This window comes from Stomoxys calcitrans, chromosome 3 (genome assembly GCF_963082655.1).
Source record: "Stomoxys calcitrans chromosome 3, idStoCalc2.1, whole genome shotgun sequence".
NCBI lineage: Eukaryota > Metazoa > Arthropoda > Insecta > Diptera > Muscidae > Stomoxys > Stomoxys calcitrans.
The window spans coordinates 171,152,198-171,165,490 of NC_081554.1; the positions used below are offsets into that span (position 1 = coordinate 171,152,198).

The 13,293-nt window shown below is 37.1% G+C and overlaps 1 protein-coding gene across 3 annotated transcripts in view; it reads right to left on the reverse strand.

The window, feature by feature from the left end:
- Nucleotides 1–5,970: 5,970 nt before the first annotated feature.
- LOC106087575 (rhoGEF domain-containing protein gxcI) overlaps nt 5,971–13,293 on the reverse strand; it is a 41,453-nt gene continuing 34,130 nt past the window's right edge. Inside the window, exon 6 of one of the 3 annotated variants that reach the window (XM_059364803.1) lies at nt 5,971–6,069. In XM_059364803.1, coding sequence (XP_059220786.1) covers nt 6,008–6,069 — 62 coding nt within the window. In that variant the 3' untranslated portion in view covers nt 5,971–6,007. Of the gene's footprint in view, nt 6,070–8,570; nt 8,679–9,198; nt 9,312–13,293 lie in introns of those variants that run through there. The other 2 variants (XM_059364802.1, XM_059364801.1) reach the window with 2 other exon arrangements.

Here is a 13,293-nt window from a genome sequence, read left to right on the forward strand (position 1 = left end):
TGACAAATTTTTTCACAGCTTGTGACTCTGTAATTGCATTCTTTCTTCTGTCAGTTATCAGCTGTTACTTTTAGCTTGCTTTAGAAAAAAGTGTAAAAAAAGTATATTTGATTAAAGTTCAGTTTATTTATTAAAAAGTATTATTAAAAATGCCTTTACTTTCTTTTAAAAAATCCGCAATTACTTTTTGGGCAACCAAATAAATGCTATTTGAAAGAAGAGCACGATGCTGATATTTTTTCAGGGCCAATTGTCTGGGGGACCACCTCACCCCCGAAACCATCCCTAAATCAGAGAAAACATGAGAATATCGGGCTGAAATAAAGTATTTTTAGAAAAAAATACACCTTACATCCAAACTTAAATTCGTAGACCAATAAAGATCGTATGGGATTCGGATAAAGCCACTTATATTGTTAAAATGTTAGTCAAGCGATATAATATTTTCGTAGCATGGTATTTCACTAAAAGATTTTCGAAAATAAATATTCCAAGGAAACTTTTGTTCCATATGAAGTAAAAGAAGGCGCAGCGGAGCGGGCCCGGGTCAGCTAGTATACCATAAAAGCAACGCGGAAAAGTAAAAAAAATCGACTTTGAAGCTTAAAAGCGGGCTTCATTCTGTGTTGCCACACATGAAGTTGTGTTTTTCGTCGTCAAAGTTAAAACTTGTCTAACTAACTTGGTTAACATTTGTTTGGAAAGTTCCATTTTGCAACGCGATGCTCTTTAACTCTTTCTGTTAAGGTCTTTAGGTTTTTAAAGCGATCTGGATAGAACGGTAGAAAACTAGAAAGCATCTTCTTTCTCCTGTTCCTGTGGAATTAGAATGGTCGAAAACGTCTAAGTGGTCGAAAACGTCTAAGTGACAGACTGCCATTTTAACCCTACCTAACCTTTTTTTCTTCAGAGATTCTTAGTTCCACTTTTGCTAATCTTTTGGGATAAATTGGATTTTTGTGGAAAATTTTCTAGAACTGGCAACCCTGTTGTCTTGAATTGATAATCGTCACGTCTCTCTACTCCTTTTTTTTGTCAGATTTCCACCAATTCGTCTCTCTACAGTTGCAATGTTGATGCAGTAATTTTTGATTAATTGCCCAGAAAAAAATTTTCATGGCTGATTGGGAATCATCGATAATTTTCTGGGCAAAATTATCAGCCAACCACCATGTCTGCAAAACTTGGATGAATTGGGAGACATGCAAGCAAATCAATATGAAGTTGTATGCATGGTAATGGAAAGGTACAGAACAAAAAGAGGAGGATGTTATGACACATTCAGCAAAACACTTTGAAAATTAAAGCCTTAAAAAGCGAGGTTTAACAGCGGTGTTGTAAAGGGTGATTTTTTTGAGGTTAGGATTTTCATGCATTAGTATTTGACAGATCACGTGGGATTTCAGACATGGTGTCAAAGAGAAAGATGCTCAGTATGCTTTGACATTTCATCATGAATAGACTTACTAACGAGCAACGCTTGCAAATCATTGAATTTTATTACCAAAATCAGTGTTCGGTTCGAAATGTGTTCATTCACCGTAACGTTGCGTCCAACAGCATCTTTGAAAAAATACGGTCCAATGATTCCACCAGCGTACAAACCACACCAAACAGTGCATTTTTCGGGATGCATGGGCAGTTCTTGAACGGCTTCTGGTTGCTCTTCACTCCAAATGCGGCAATTTTGCTTATTTACGTAGCCATTCAACCAGAAATGAGCCTCATCGCTGAACGGTGAATGAACACATTTCGAACCGAACACTGATTTTGGTAATAAAATTCAATGATTTGCAAGCGTTGCTCGTTAGTAAGTCTATTCATGATGAAATGTCAAAGCATACTGAGCATCTTTCTCTTTGACACCATGTCTGAAATCCCACGTGATCTGTCAAATACTAATGCATGAAAATCCTAACCTCAAAAAAATCACCCTTTAGCTACTTGTTTTAGAAATTTGCATTCAACCTCAAGAGAAGGGATAAAAGGAGTCCTGTTCTAGGTCTTATGATAGGACTTTAGCACTGTCTTATACGAGCAGATGCCCCACGTTGTTCAATTGTCAGTTTATTGAGCATCCCGAAGAGCCATTCATCCAATCTCCAATTTATAAAAGTCGCCAGGTTGCGTCAAATTATTCAAAGCGCCGTTACACTAAGCAATTTCTATACAGATGCTGATGGTATCGGGCAACCTGGAGTCGAGTAGTTAACGCTGCTCAGAGGTTAAAATGTCTGCCGTTGTCACCGAGAGCCAGGACTGGGTGGTATTTATCCGCAAGACGGGAAAAATAAATTACAGCAAATGATTATAGGTCATTCAGTCTGTCATGGTTTTCACTTAAAGCACTGGAAAGACTGGTTAACCTTAAAGTAAGAGAGAGACTGGCAGCGGAAAATGTAAGTGGGGCACAACATACATACCTCAAGGGCAGGTCGGTATAAATCCGATCTCCCGATTTGACTTCTTGAATCCTTACAAGCCGTGGTGTTCTGTTATGACTTCCAATAACTGTGCCAAGTACGGTCCAAATCAGTCTATAACCTGATGTAGCTCCCATATAAACCGATCTCTGATTTGACTTCATAAGCCCCTGGAAACCGCAAGAAATTTTGCACAGATACCTAATATTGAGGCCATATCGGTTCAAATTTGGATATAGGTCCCATATAAACCGATCTCCCGATTTGACTTTTGAGCCCCTGGATTCTGCAACTTTTATCCGATTTGGCTGAAATTTAGCATATCGTATTCTGTTATAACTCCAAACAACTGTGCAAAGTATCGTTCAAATCGGTCAAGCACCTGATATGGCTCCCATATAAACCGATCTCCTATTTTGATTTCCTGAGCCCCTGGAAGCCGTAATTTTTGTCCGATTTGGCACATGTTGTTCTGCTATGACTTGCAATAACTGTGCCAAGTATGGTCTGAAACAGTCAAGAACCTGATATAGCTCCCATATAAACCGATCTCCCGATTTGACTTCTTGAGCCACTGAGAGCCTCAATTTTCATCCGATTTTGTTAAAATTTTGCACATAGTGTTCGGTTATGACTTCCAATAACTATGCAAAGTACAGTCCAAATCGGTCTATAATATAGCTCCCATATTTTAGCAGAATCCACGGTGGAGGGTTCCCAAGATTCGGCGCGGCCGAACTTATCACGCTCTAACTTGTTATACCCTTCACCATAAGATGGTCTTGACTTCTTGAGCCTGAAGAGGGCGCAATTCTCGTCCGATTTGACTGAAATTTTGCACGTAGTGTTTTGGTGTCACTTCCAACAGCTGTATTAAGTATGATTCAAATCGGTTCATAATCTGGTATAGCTGTCATATAAACCGATCTTGGATCTTGACTTCTTGAACCAAAAGAGCGAGCAATTGTCATCCGATGTGGTTGAAATTTTGCATGGGGTGTTTTTTGTTATGACTTCCAATAACTGTGGCGCAAATCGGTACATAAAATGCGCATTCATTGTCTGATTTTGTCAAAATTTGGGACAGAGAGTTGTGTTAGACCCTTCGACATCCTTCTTCAATTTGGCTCAGATCGCTCTAGATTTGGATACAGCTGCCATATAGACCGATCTCTCGATTTAAGGTCTGAGACCTATAAAAGGCGCATTTATTGTCCGAATTCGCCAAAAATTTGGGACAGTGAGTTGTGTTAGGCCCTGCGACATCCTTCTACAATTTGGCCCAGACCGGTCCAAATTTGGATATATCTGCCATATAGACCGATCTCTCAATTTAAGGTCTTCGGCCCATAAAAAACGCATTTATTGTCCGATTTAGCCAAAATTTGGGGCAGGGAGTTGTGTTAGTCCCTTCAACATTATTCATCAATTTTGTACCGATCGGTTCAGATTTGGATATAGCTGCCATATAGACCGATCTCTTGATTTAGGGATTTGGGCCTATAAAAGGCGCATTTATTGTCCGATTTTGCCGTAATTTGCGACAGTAAGTTGTATTATGGCCTTCGTTATCTTTCTGCAATATGGCACAGATCGGTCCAGATTTGGATATAGCTGCCATATAGACCGATTATTCGACTTAAGGTCTTGCGCCCATAAAAGGCGCATTTATTGTCCGATACCGCCAAAATTTGGGACAGTGAATTGTGTTAGGCTCTTTGACAACTTTCTGCAATTTGGCTTAGATCGGTACGGATTTGGATATAGCTGCAATATAGACCGATCTCTCGATTTAAGGTTTTGGGCTCATAAAAGGCGCATTTAGAATTCCATTTCGCTGAAATTTGACACAGTGACTTATGTTAGGCTTTTCTTCCGTGTCGTATATGGATATAGCTACCAAAAATCCAATATTTTGTTCTACAAAAATGAACAATGACTTGTACTTATTAGACGACTCAATGTCCGTGCCGAATTTGGACCAAATCGGACAATATTTCGATATAGCTGCTATGGGGCATAACATATGCATTTCTCACCGGATTATGACGATAGGTGGTTTACATATATACCCGAGGTAGTGGGTATCCAAAGTTCGGCCCGACCGAACTTAATGCCTTTTTACATGTTTTATACTCAATTTGTGAAGTTGGACATTCATGCCCGTTTTGGGGTTGGAAAGGCCCCGTAGACACTTTGGACCAAATTCTTATAACAGGTGGTATCCAAAGATCGTCCCAGCCGAAGTTAATGCCTTTTTACTTGTTTTATACCCAATTTGTGACTTTGGATTCATGCCCGTTTTGGGGTTGGAGAGGCCCCATAGACACCTTGGACCAAATTCTTATAACAGGTGTGTACTCAACCTCCAAACACGATTCCTTTGATACCCACATTGTCCTAATCTGTAAATATGTCCTGTTGAGGGTTTTGGGGATTGGGTGGCGCCTCAGACACCAAGGAATACATTTTTTTATCAGCTTTTAATTATATTGGGTTGCCCAAAAAGTAATTGCGGATTTTTTAAAAGAAAGTAAATGCATTTTTAATAAAGCTTAGAATGAACTTTAATCAAATACACTTTTTTTTACACTTTTTTTCTAAAGCAAGCTAAAAGTAACAGCTGATAACTGACAGAAGTAAGAATGCAATTACAGAGTCACAAGCTGTGAAAAAATTTGTCAACGCCGACTATATGAAAAATCCGCAATTACTTTTTGGGCAACCCAATACTTTTAAAAATCTTTTATTTGATATCCATATTGTCCCAATCGGTAAATATTTCTGGCTGGGGGTTTAGGGGAACCCTCCGAAATCTTTGGGTGAAATTATGTACTCTATTCTTAAATACCTTTCATTTGATACCCATATTCCTCAATGCGGTGAAAGTATCCTGTCGGTGGGTTTTTGGGGTGTGGAGGACCCCCGAACACTTAGGGTGAAATTTTTATTCCAAGTTTGTACTCTACTCTTAAATACCTTTCATTTGATACCTATATTGTCCCAATCGGTAAATATGTCCGTTCGATTGGGTTTTGGGATGGGGCATCCCCCCATGTTGTATGACCCTAAAATTTTATACCAATTTCGTGTTTTTAGGCTACCATAAGGTGGCATACAAAATTTCGCTTAAATCGTTGCACCTATCCCATGACCGATTTTTTCACACCGGTGAAATGACCGGTGAATGATTTTTTAAACCAGTGAAATGGTTAGTCTTTTAAACCGAAGCAATGACCAGTTCAAAATTATTGGTCACTATCTATGTCATGCCCATATAAAAATCATCGGTCATATGGATAGTCAGGCGGGCGTTCACTGGTCACTGAAAACCGGTGAAATCGCCAGTTTGAGACCGGTCCAAAGTTCTGAATGGTTGGTACCTAGTTGCAATTTTGTCCCATCTGCATTTACACATAGAGCACTTACCTTTTTGGCATTCTTTCCAACAAAAACAATTTTTTCAAACATTTTAAAAAATTTATTACGATGTTTTAGTAAATATTTACTGAAACTATAAATTATTAATAACATTTGAAACCACTTCGAGAACATTTTCATATAAATTTCCATTTGATTTTGATTTAATAATAAGGATCTTGATAATGAGGATTTGAACCATAGGCCACACAACTGCAAGGATATCCTATAGAGGAAAACAAAAACAAACAAATATTGACAAGAAAAAATGCAAAATAAACCAATTTAAGAAAAAAATCAAAATTTTATTAAAAACAAAGAGAAATAACAGGAAAACATTTGATTGTGTAATATGCAGGAAAACTTTAAGTAGTAAAAAAAAAAAACATTATCAAACAAGGTTATAAAAGAGACCTAAGAGAAAATATGAAGAAAAAGTAAAACAGCTTTGGATAAAAATTTCAAGAAACTACATATTGGTAAGTCTAATATCAGAGGGTGTTTTTATCATTGGACATTATTTTGTAGGGTATAAAAAATTAATATAAGCAAATTAAAAGGATAGTAAACAAAAATTAAAACAAAAATTTCTATGCTAAGCAATATGCTTTCCGATTAGTTTAAATTATAAAAAATGCTTTCCATTCTGCTTATATTAATTTATTTATTTATATATTCGAGTATATAATTGACAGAATGTGTTTCATAAATTTTTGCTTTCTCCCTCTCCCTCTCTCTCTTTGAGAATTCGTAATTGCACAGTATCCAAAAAAATTTAATTGTGTATTGTTCCCGGGGCGCGAGTCCAAACTACTTGACCTAAACTATTCACCACCACTGTGAATAGGGGATAAAGAAAATGTTCATTAGACGACGCTATTTTACCGCAACATAAATTTTACACAGAAAAAAACTAAATTTCAAAAAAAAAAATAGAAATAAAACAATGAACAGTTAGACAAGCAAATGAACGTTAAATGAGGCCATTAAGATATCAAGAAGAAAAGTTTGTGTATGAAGAAAAAAAAAAATAAAAATAAAAAAATTCAACAAAATATTTAAAAGAAATATTTTTTATAAGTCATAAAAATGAAAGTCTAGTGAGGCCATTTATATAAAAAAAAATTTTAAAATATATTCAATATTTTTTCATACAATTGAATATTGTCCGACTGCGAAACTTAGGGTTATCTGTTTCTATTATAAAGAGAAATACAAAAGAAGTAAAAAGGCGTTAAGTTCGACCTTGTCTAACTGTAAACCACCTTTCGTCATACGGTGAAATAATACGGTGAAAAATGTATAATTCATGCCTCCATAGCAACTATACCGAAAAATGGTCCGATTTGGAGAAAATTCGACACGGACATTGAGTGGTCTAATAAATACAAGTCATTGTTAAATTTTGTATTGCAGAAAGATGTCGAGGGACATAACACAACTCACAGTCCAAAATTTCGGCGACATCTGACAATAAATGCGTCTTTAATGGGCCCAAGACCTTAAATCGAAAATCGCTCTATATGGCAGCTATATCGAAATCTGGACCGATCTGTACCATATTGCAGAACGATGTCGAGGAGCCTAACTTAACTCACTGCCCCAAGTTTTGGAGACATCGGACAATAAATGCGCCTTTTATGGGCCCAAGACCCTAAATCGAGAGATCGGTTTATATGGCAGCTATTGGTTTGCCCAAAAAGTAATTGCGGATTATTTAAAAGAAAGTAAAAGCATTTTTAATAAAACTTAGAAAGAACTTTAATCAAATATACTTTTTTTACACTTTTTTTCTAAAGCAAGCTAAAAGTAACAGCTGATAACTGACAGAAGAAAGAATGCAATTACAGAGTCATAAGCTGTGAAAAAATTTGTCAACGACGACTATATGAAAAATCCGCAATTACTTTTTGGGCAACCCAATACTTTTAAAAATCTTTTATTTGATATCCATATTTTCCCAATCGGTAAATATTTCTGGCTGGGGGTTTAGGGGAACTCTCCGAAATCTTTGGGTGAAATTATGTACTCTATTCTTAAATACCTTTCATTTGATACCCATATTGCCCAATGCGGTGAAAGTGTCCTGTCGGTGGGTTTATGGGGTGTGGAGGACCCCCGAACACTTAGGGTGAAATTTTTATTCCAAGTTTGTACTCTACCCCTAAATATTTTTCATTTGATACCCATATTGTCCCAATCGGTAAATATGTCCGTTCGATTGGGTTTTGGGATGGGGCGTCCCCCCATCTTGTATGACCCTAAAATTTTATAGCAATTTCATGTTTTTAGGATACCATAAGGTGACATACAACAATTTCGCTTAAATTGGTGCACCCATCCCATGACCGATTTTTTCATACCAGTGAAATGACCGGTGAATGATTTTTTAAACCAGTGAAATGGTTAGTCTTTTAAACCGAAGCAATGACCGGTTCAAAATTATTGGTCACTATCTATGTCATGCCCATATAAAAATCATCGGTCATATGGATAGTCAGGCGGGCGTTCACTGGTCACTGAAAACCGGTGAAATCGCCACTTTGAGACCGGTCCAAAGTCCTGAAGGGTTGTAACCTAATTGCAATTTTGTCCTATCTGCATTTATACAAAGAGCACTTACCTTTTTGGCATTCTTTCCAACAAAACCAATTTTTTCAAACATTTAAAAAATTTATTAAGATTTTTTAGTATTTACTGAAACTATAAATTATTAGTAACATTTGAAACCACTTCGAGTACCATTTCATATAAATTTCCATTTGAATTTGATTTAATAATAAGGATCTTGATAATGAGGATTTGAACCATAGGCCACACAACTGCAAGGATATCCTATAGGGGAAAACAAAAACAAACAAATATTGACAAGAAAAAATGCAAAATGCAAACCAATTTGAGAAAAAAATTAAAATTTTATTAAAAACAAAGAGAAATAACAGGAAAACATTTGATTGTGTAATATGCAGGAAAACTTTAAGTAGTAAAAAAAAAAAAAACTTTATCAATCAAGGTTATAAGAGACCTAAGAGAAAATATGAAGAAAAAGTAAAACAGCTTTGGATAAAATTTTCAAAAATCTACATATTGGTGAGTCTAATATCAGAGGGTGTTTTTAAATATCATGGGACATTATTTTGTTGGGTATAAAAAATTAATATAAGCAAATTAAAAGGATAATAAACAAAAATTAAAACAAAAATTTCTATGCTAAGCAATATGCTTTCCGATTAGTTAAAATTATAAAAAATGCTTTCCATTCTGCTTATATTAATTTATTTATATATATATATATATATATATATATATTCGAGTATATAATTGACAGAATGTGTTTCATAAATTTTTGCTTTCTCCCTCTCTCTCTCTCTTTGAGAATTCGTAATTGCACAGTATCCAAAAAAATTTAATTGTGTATTGTTCCCGGGGCGCGAGTCCAAACTACTTGACCTAAACTATTCACCACCACTGTGAATAGGGGATAAAGAAAATGTTCATTAGACGACGCTATTTTACCGCAACATAAATTTTACACAGAAAAAAACTAAATTTCAAAAAAAAAATAGAAATAAAACCATGAACAGTTAGACAAGCAAATGAACGTTAAATGAGGCCATTAAGATATCAAGAAGAAAAGTTTGTGTATGAAGAAAAAAAAAAAAATAAAAATAAAAAAATTCAACAAAATATTTAAAAGAAATATTTTTTACAAGTCATACAAATGAAAGTTTAATAAGGCCATTTATATAAAAAAAATTTAAAAAAAAATTGTTAAAATATATTCAATATTTTTTCATACAATTGAATATTGTCCGACTGCGAAACTTAGGATTATCTGTTTCTATTATAAAGAGAAATACAAAACAAGTAAAAAGGCGTTAAGTTCGGCCTTGTCTAACTTGGAGTCTCCACCACCTCGGGTATATATGTAAACCACCTTTCGTCATAATACGGTGAAAAATGTATAATTCATGCCCCCATAGCAGCTATACCGAAAAATGGTCCGATTTGGACCAAAATCGATATGGACATTGAGTGGTCTAATCAGTACAAGTCATTGTTAGATTTTGTAGAACAAAATATTGGTCTTTTTGGTACCCGGAATGACCTGAAATATATACGACACGGATGGGTCAAATTTCATCGAAATCGGATTATAAATGTGCCTTTTATGGGGCCAAAACCTTAAATCGAGAGATCGGTGTATATGGCAGCTATATCGAAATCTGGACCGATCTGTACCATATTGCAGAACGATGTCGAGGGGCCTTACTTAACTCACTGTCCCAAATTTCGAAGACATCGGACAATAAATGCGCCTTTTATGGGCCCAAGACCCTGAATCGAGAGATCGGTCTATACGGCAGCTATATCCAAATCAGGACCAATCTGTGCCATATTGCAGAAAGTTTTCGAAGAGCCTAACACAACTCACTGTCCCAAATTTTGGTGACATAAGACAATAAATGCGCCGTTTATGGGCCCAAAACCCTAAATCGAGAGATCGGCCTATATGGCAGCAATATCCAAATCTAGGCCGATCTGAGCTAAATTAATGAATAATGTTGAAGGGTCTAACGCAAGTCACTGTTCCAAATTTCGGCGAAATCGGACACAAAATGCGCCTTTTATGGACCAAAGACCTAAAATCGAGAGATCGGTCTATATGGCAGCTATATCCACATCTGGACCGATGTGTGCCATATTGCAGCAAGATGTCGAAGGACATAACACAACTTACTGTCCCAAATTTCGGCAACATCTGACAAAAAATGCGCCTTTTATGGACCAAAACTTAAATCGAGAGATCGGTCTATAAGGCAGCTATATCCAAATCTGAACCGATCCGAGCCAAATTGAAGAAGGATGTCGAAGGGCCTACTACAACTCACTGTCCCAAATTTCGACGAAATCGGACAATAAATTCGCCTTTTATGGGAGCGATCGAGAGATCGGACCGATCTGAGCCAAACTGAAGATGGATGTCGTAGCGCCTAATACAACTCACGGTCCCAAATTATGGCTTAATCGGACTATAAATGCGCATTCTATGGCCCAAAATCTTAAAGCGAGAGATCGGTCTATATGGCGCTATATCCAAATATGCACCGATCGGGAGATCGGTTTATATGGGAGCTAGTTGTTAGAAGTCATAATAGAACACTAATTTCAGCCAAATCGGATGAAAACTAAGGCTTTCAGGGGCTCAAGAAGTCAAATCGGGAGATCAATTTATATGGGAGCTATATCAGGTTATACACCGATTTGGACCCTACTTGGCTCAGTTATTGAAAGTCATAAAGAAACACTACATGCCAAACTTTAGCCAAATCAGACAAAAATTACGGATTTCAGAAGCTCGAGAAGACAAATCGGGAGATGGGTTTATAGGGGAGCTATATCCAAATCTGAACCGATATAACCCGTTTGCGATCCCCAACGGCCTACATCAATATTAAGTATCTGTGCAAAATTTCAAACGGATAGCTTTACGCGTTCGACCGCTATCGTGATTTCGGCAGACGGACGAACCTGGCTCGATCGAATCGAAGAATGTCGAGAGGATCCCGAATATATATACTGTATGGGGCCGCAGATCAATATTTCCAGGTGTTACAAACGAAATGACTAGATTAGAATACCCCATCCTATGGTGGTGGGTATAAAAATCCTATTTATACCCACCACCTTAGGATAGGGCGTATATTCATTTAGTCATTCCTTTTGCAACACATCGAAATATAAATTTTCGATCATACAAAGTATATATATTTCGGATCGTCGTAAAATTCTGAGACGTTTTAAAGATGTCCGTGTGTCTGTCTAAGACCCATAAAAGCCACATTTAATATCCGATTTTGCTGAAATTTGGGACAGTAAGTTGTGTTGGGCCCCCCAACATCCTTCGTCAATTTGGCTCAGATCGGTCCAGATTTGGATATAGCTGTCATATAAACCGATCCTCCGATTTAGGGTCTTAGGCCCATAAAAGCCACATTTATTATCCGATTTGGCTGAAATTTTGGACAGTGAGTTGTGTTGACCCCTTCGACATCCGTCGCCAATTTGGCCCAGATCGGTCCAGTTTTGGATATAGCTGCCATATAGACCGATCCTCCGATTTAGGGTCTTAGACCCATAGACCACATTTATTATCCGATTTTGCTGAAATTTGGGACAGTGAGTTGTCTTAGACCCTTCGACGTCCTGCGCCAATTTGACCCAGATCGGTCCAGTTTTGGATATAGCTGCCATATAGACCGATCCTCCGATTTAGGGTCTTAGACCCATAAAAGCCACATTTATTATTCGATATTGCTGAAATTTGGGACAGTGAGTTATCTTAGGCCCTTCGTCATCCTTTGTCAATTTGGCCCAGATCGGTCTAGATTTGGATATAGCTGCAATATAGACCGATCTCTTGATTTAAGGTTTTGGGGCCATAAAAGGCGCATTTATTGTCCGAAATTTGGGACAGTGAGTTGTGTTAGGCTCTTTGACATGTATCTGCAACTTGGTCGAAATCGTTCCAGATTTGGATATAGCTGCCATATAGACCGATATCTCGATGAAAAGCCTTGGCCCAATAAAAACCGCTTTTATAATCCGATTTCACTGAAATTTGACACAGTGACGTATGTAAGGCTTTTCGACGTCCGTGTCGTTCAAGGTTCAGAGCGGTTTATTTTTAGATATAGCTACTAAAAATAGCAACATTTTGTTTACACAGTTGAACAATGACTTGTACTTATTAGTATTTGGTCCAAATCGGAACATATTTCGATATAGCTGCTAGAGGTCATAAGGTATGCATTTTTCCCCGGATTTGACGAAAGGTGGTTTATCCATATACCCGAGGTGGTGGGTATCCAAAGTTCGGCCCGGTCGAACTTAACGCCTTTTTACTTGTTTTATATATTTTATATATTTTTGGTTTTTTTAATGTTTTTTCAAAATTTTTATACCCTCCACCATAAGATGGGGGGTATACTAATTTCGTCATTCTGTTTGTAACTACTCGAAATATTCGTCTGAGACCCCATAAAGTATATATATTCTTGATCGTCGTGAAATTTTATGTCGATCTAGCCATGTCCGTCCGTCTGTCCGTCCGTCCGTCCGTCCGTCCGTCCGTCTGTCTGTCGAAAGCACGCTAACTTCCGAGTATGGTTCAAATCGGTCCATAACCTGATATAGCTGCCATATAAACCGATCTTGGGTCTTGACTTCTTGAGCCTCTAGAGTGCGCACTTCTTATCCGATTGGAATGAAATTTTGCACGACGTGTTTTGTTATGATATCCAACAACTGTGCCAAGTATGGTTCAAATCGGTCCATAACCTGATATAGCTGCCATATAAACCGATCTTGGGTCTTGACTTCTTGAGCCTCTAGAGTGCGCAATTCTAATCCGATTAGAATGAAATTTTGCACGACGTGTTTTGTTACG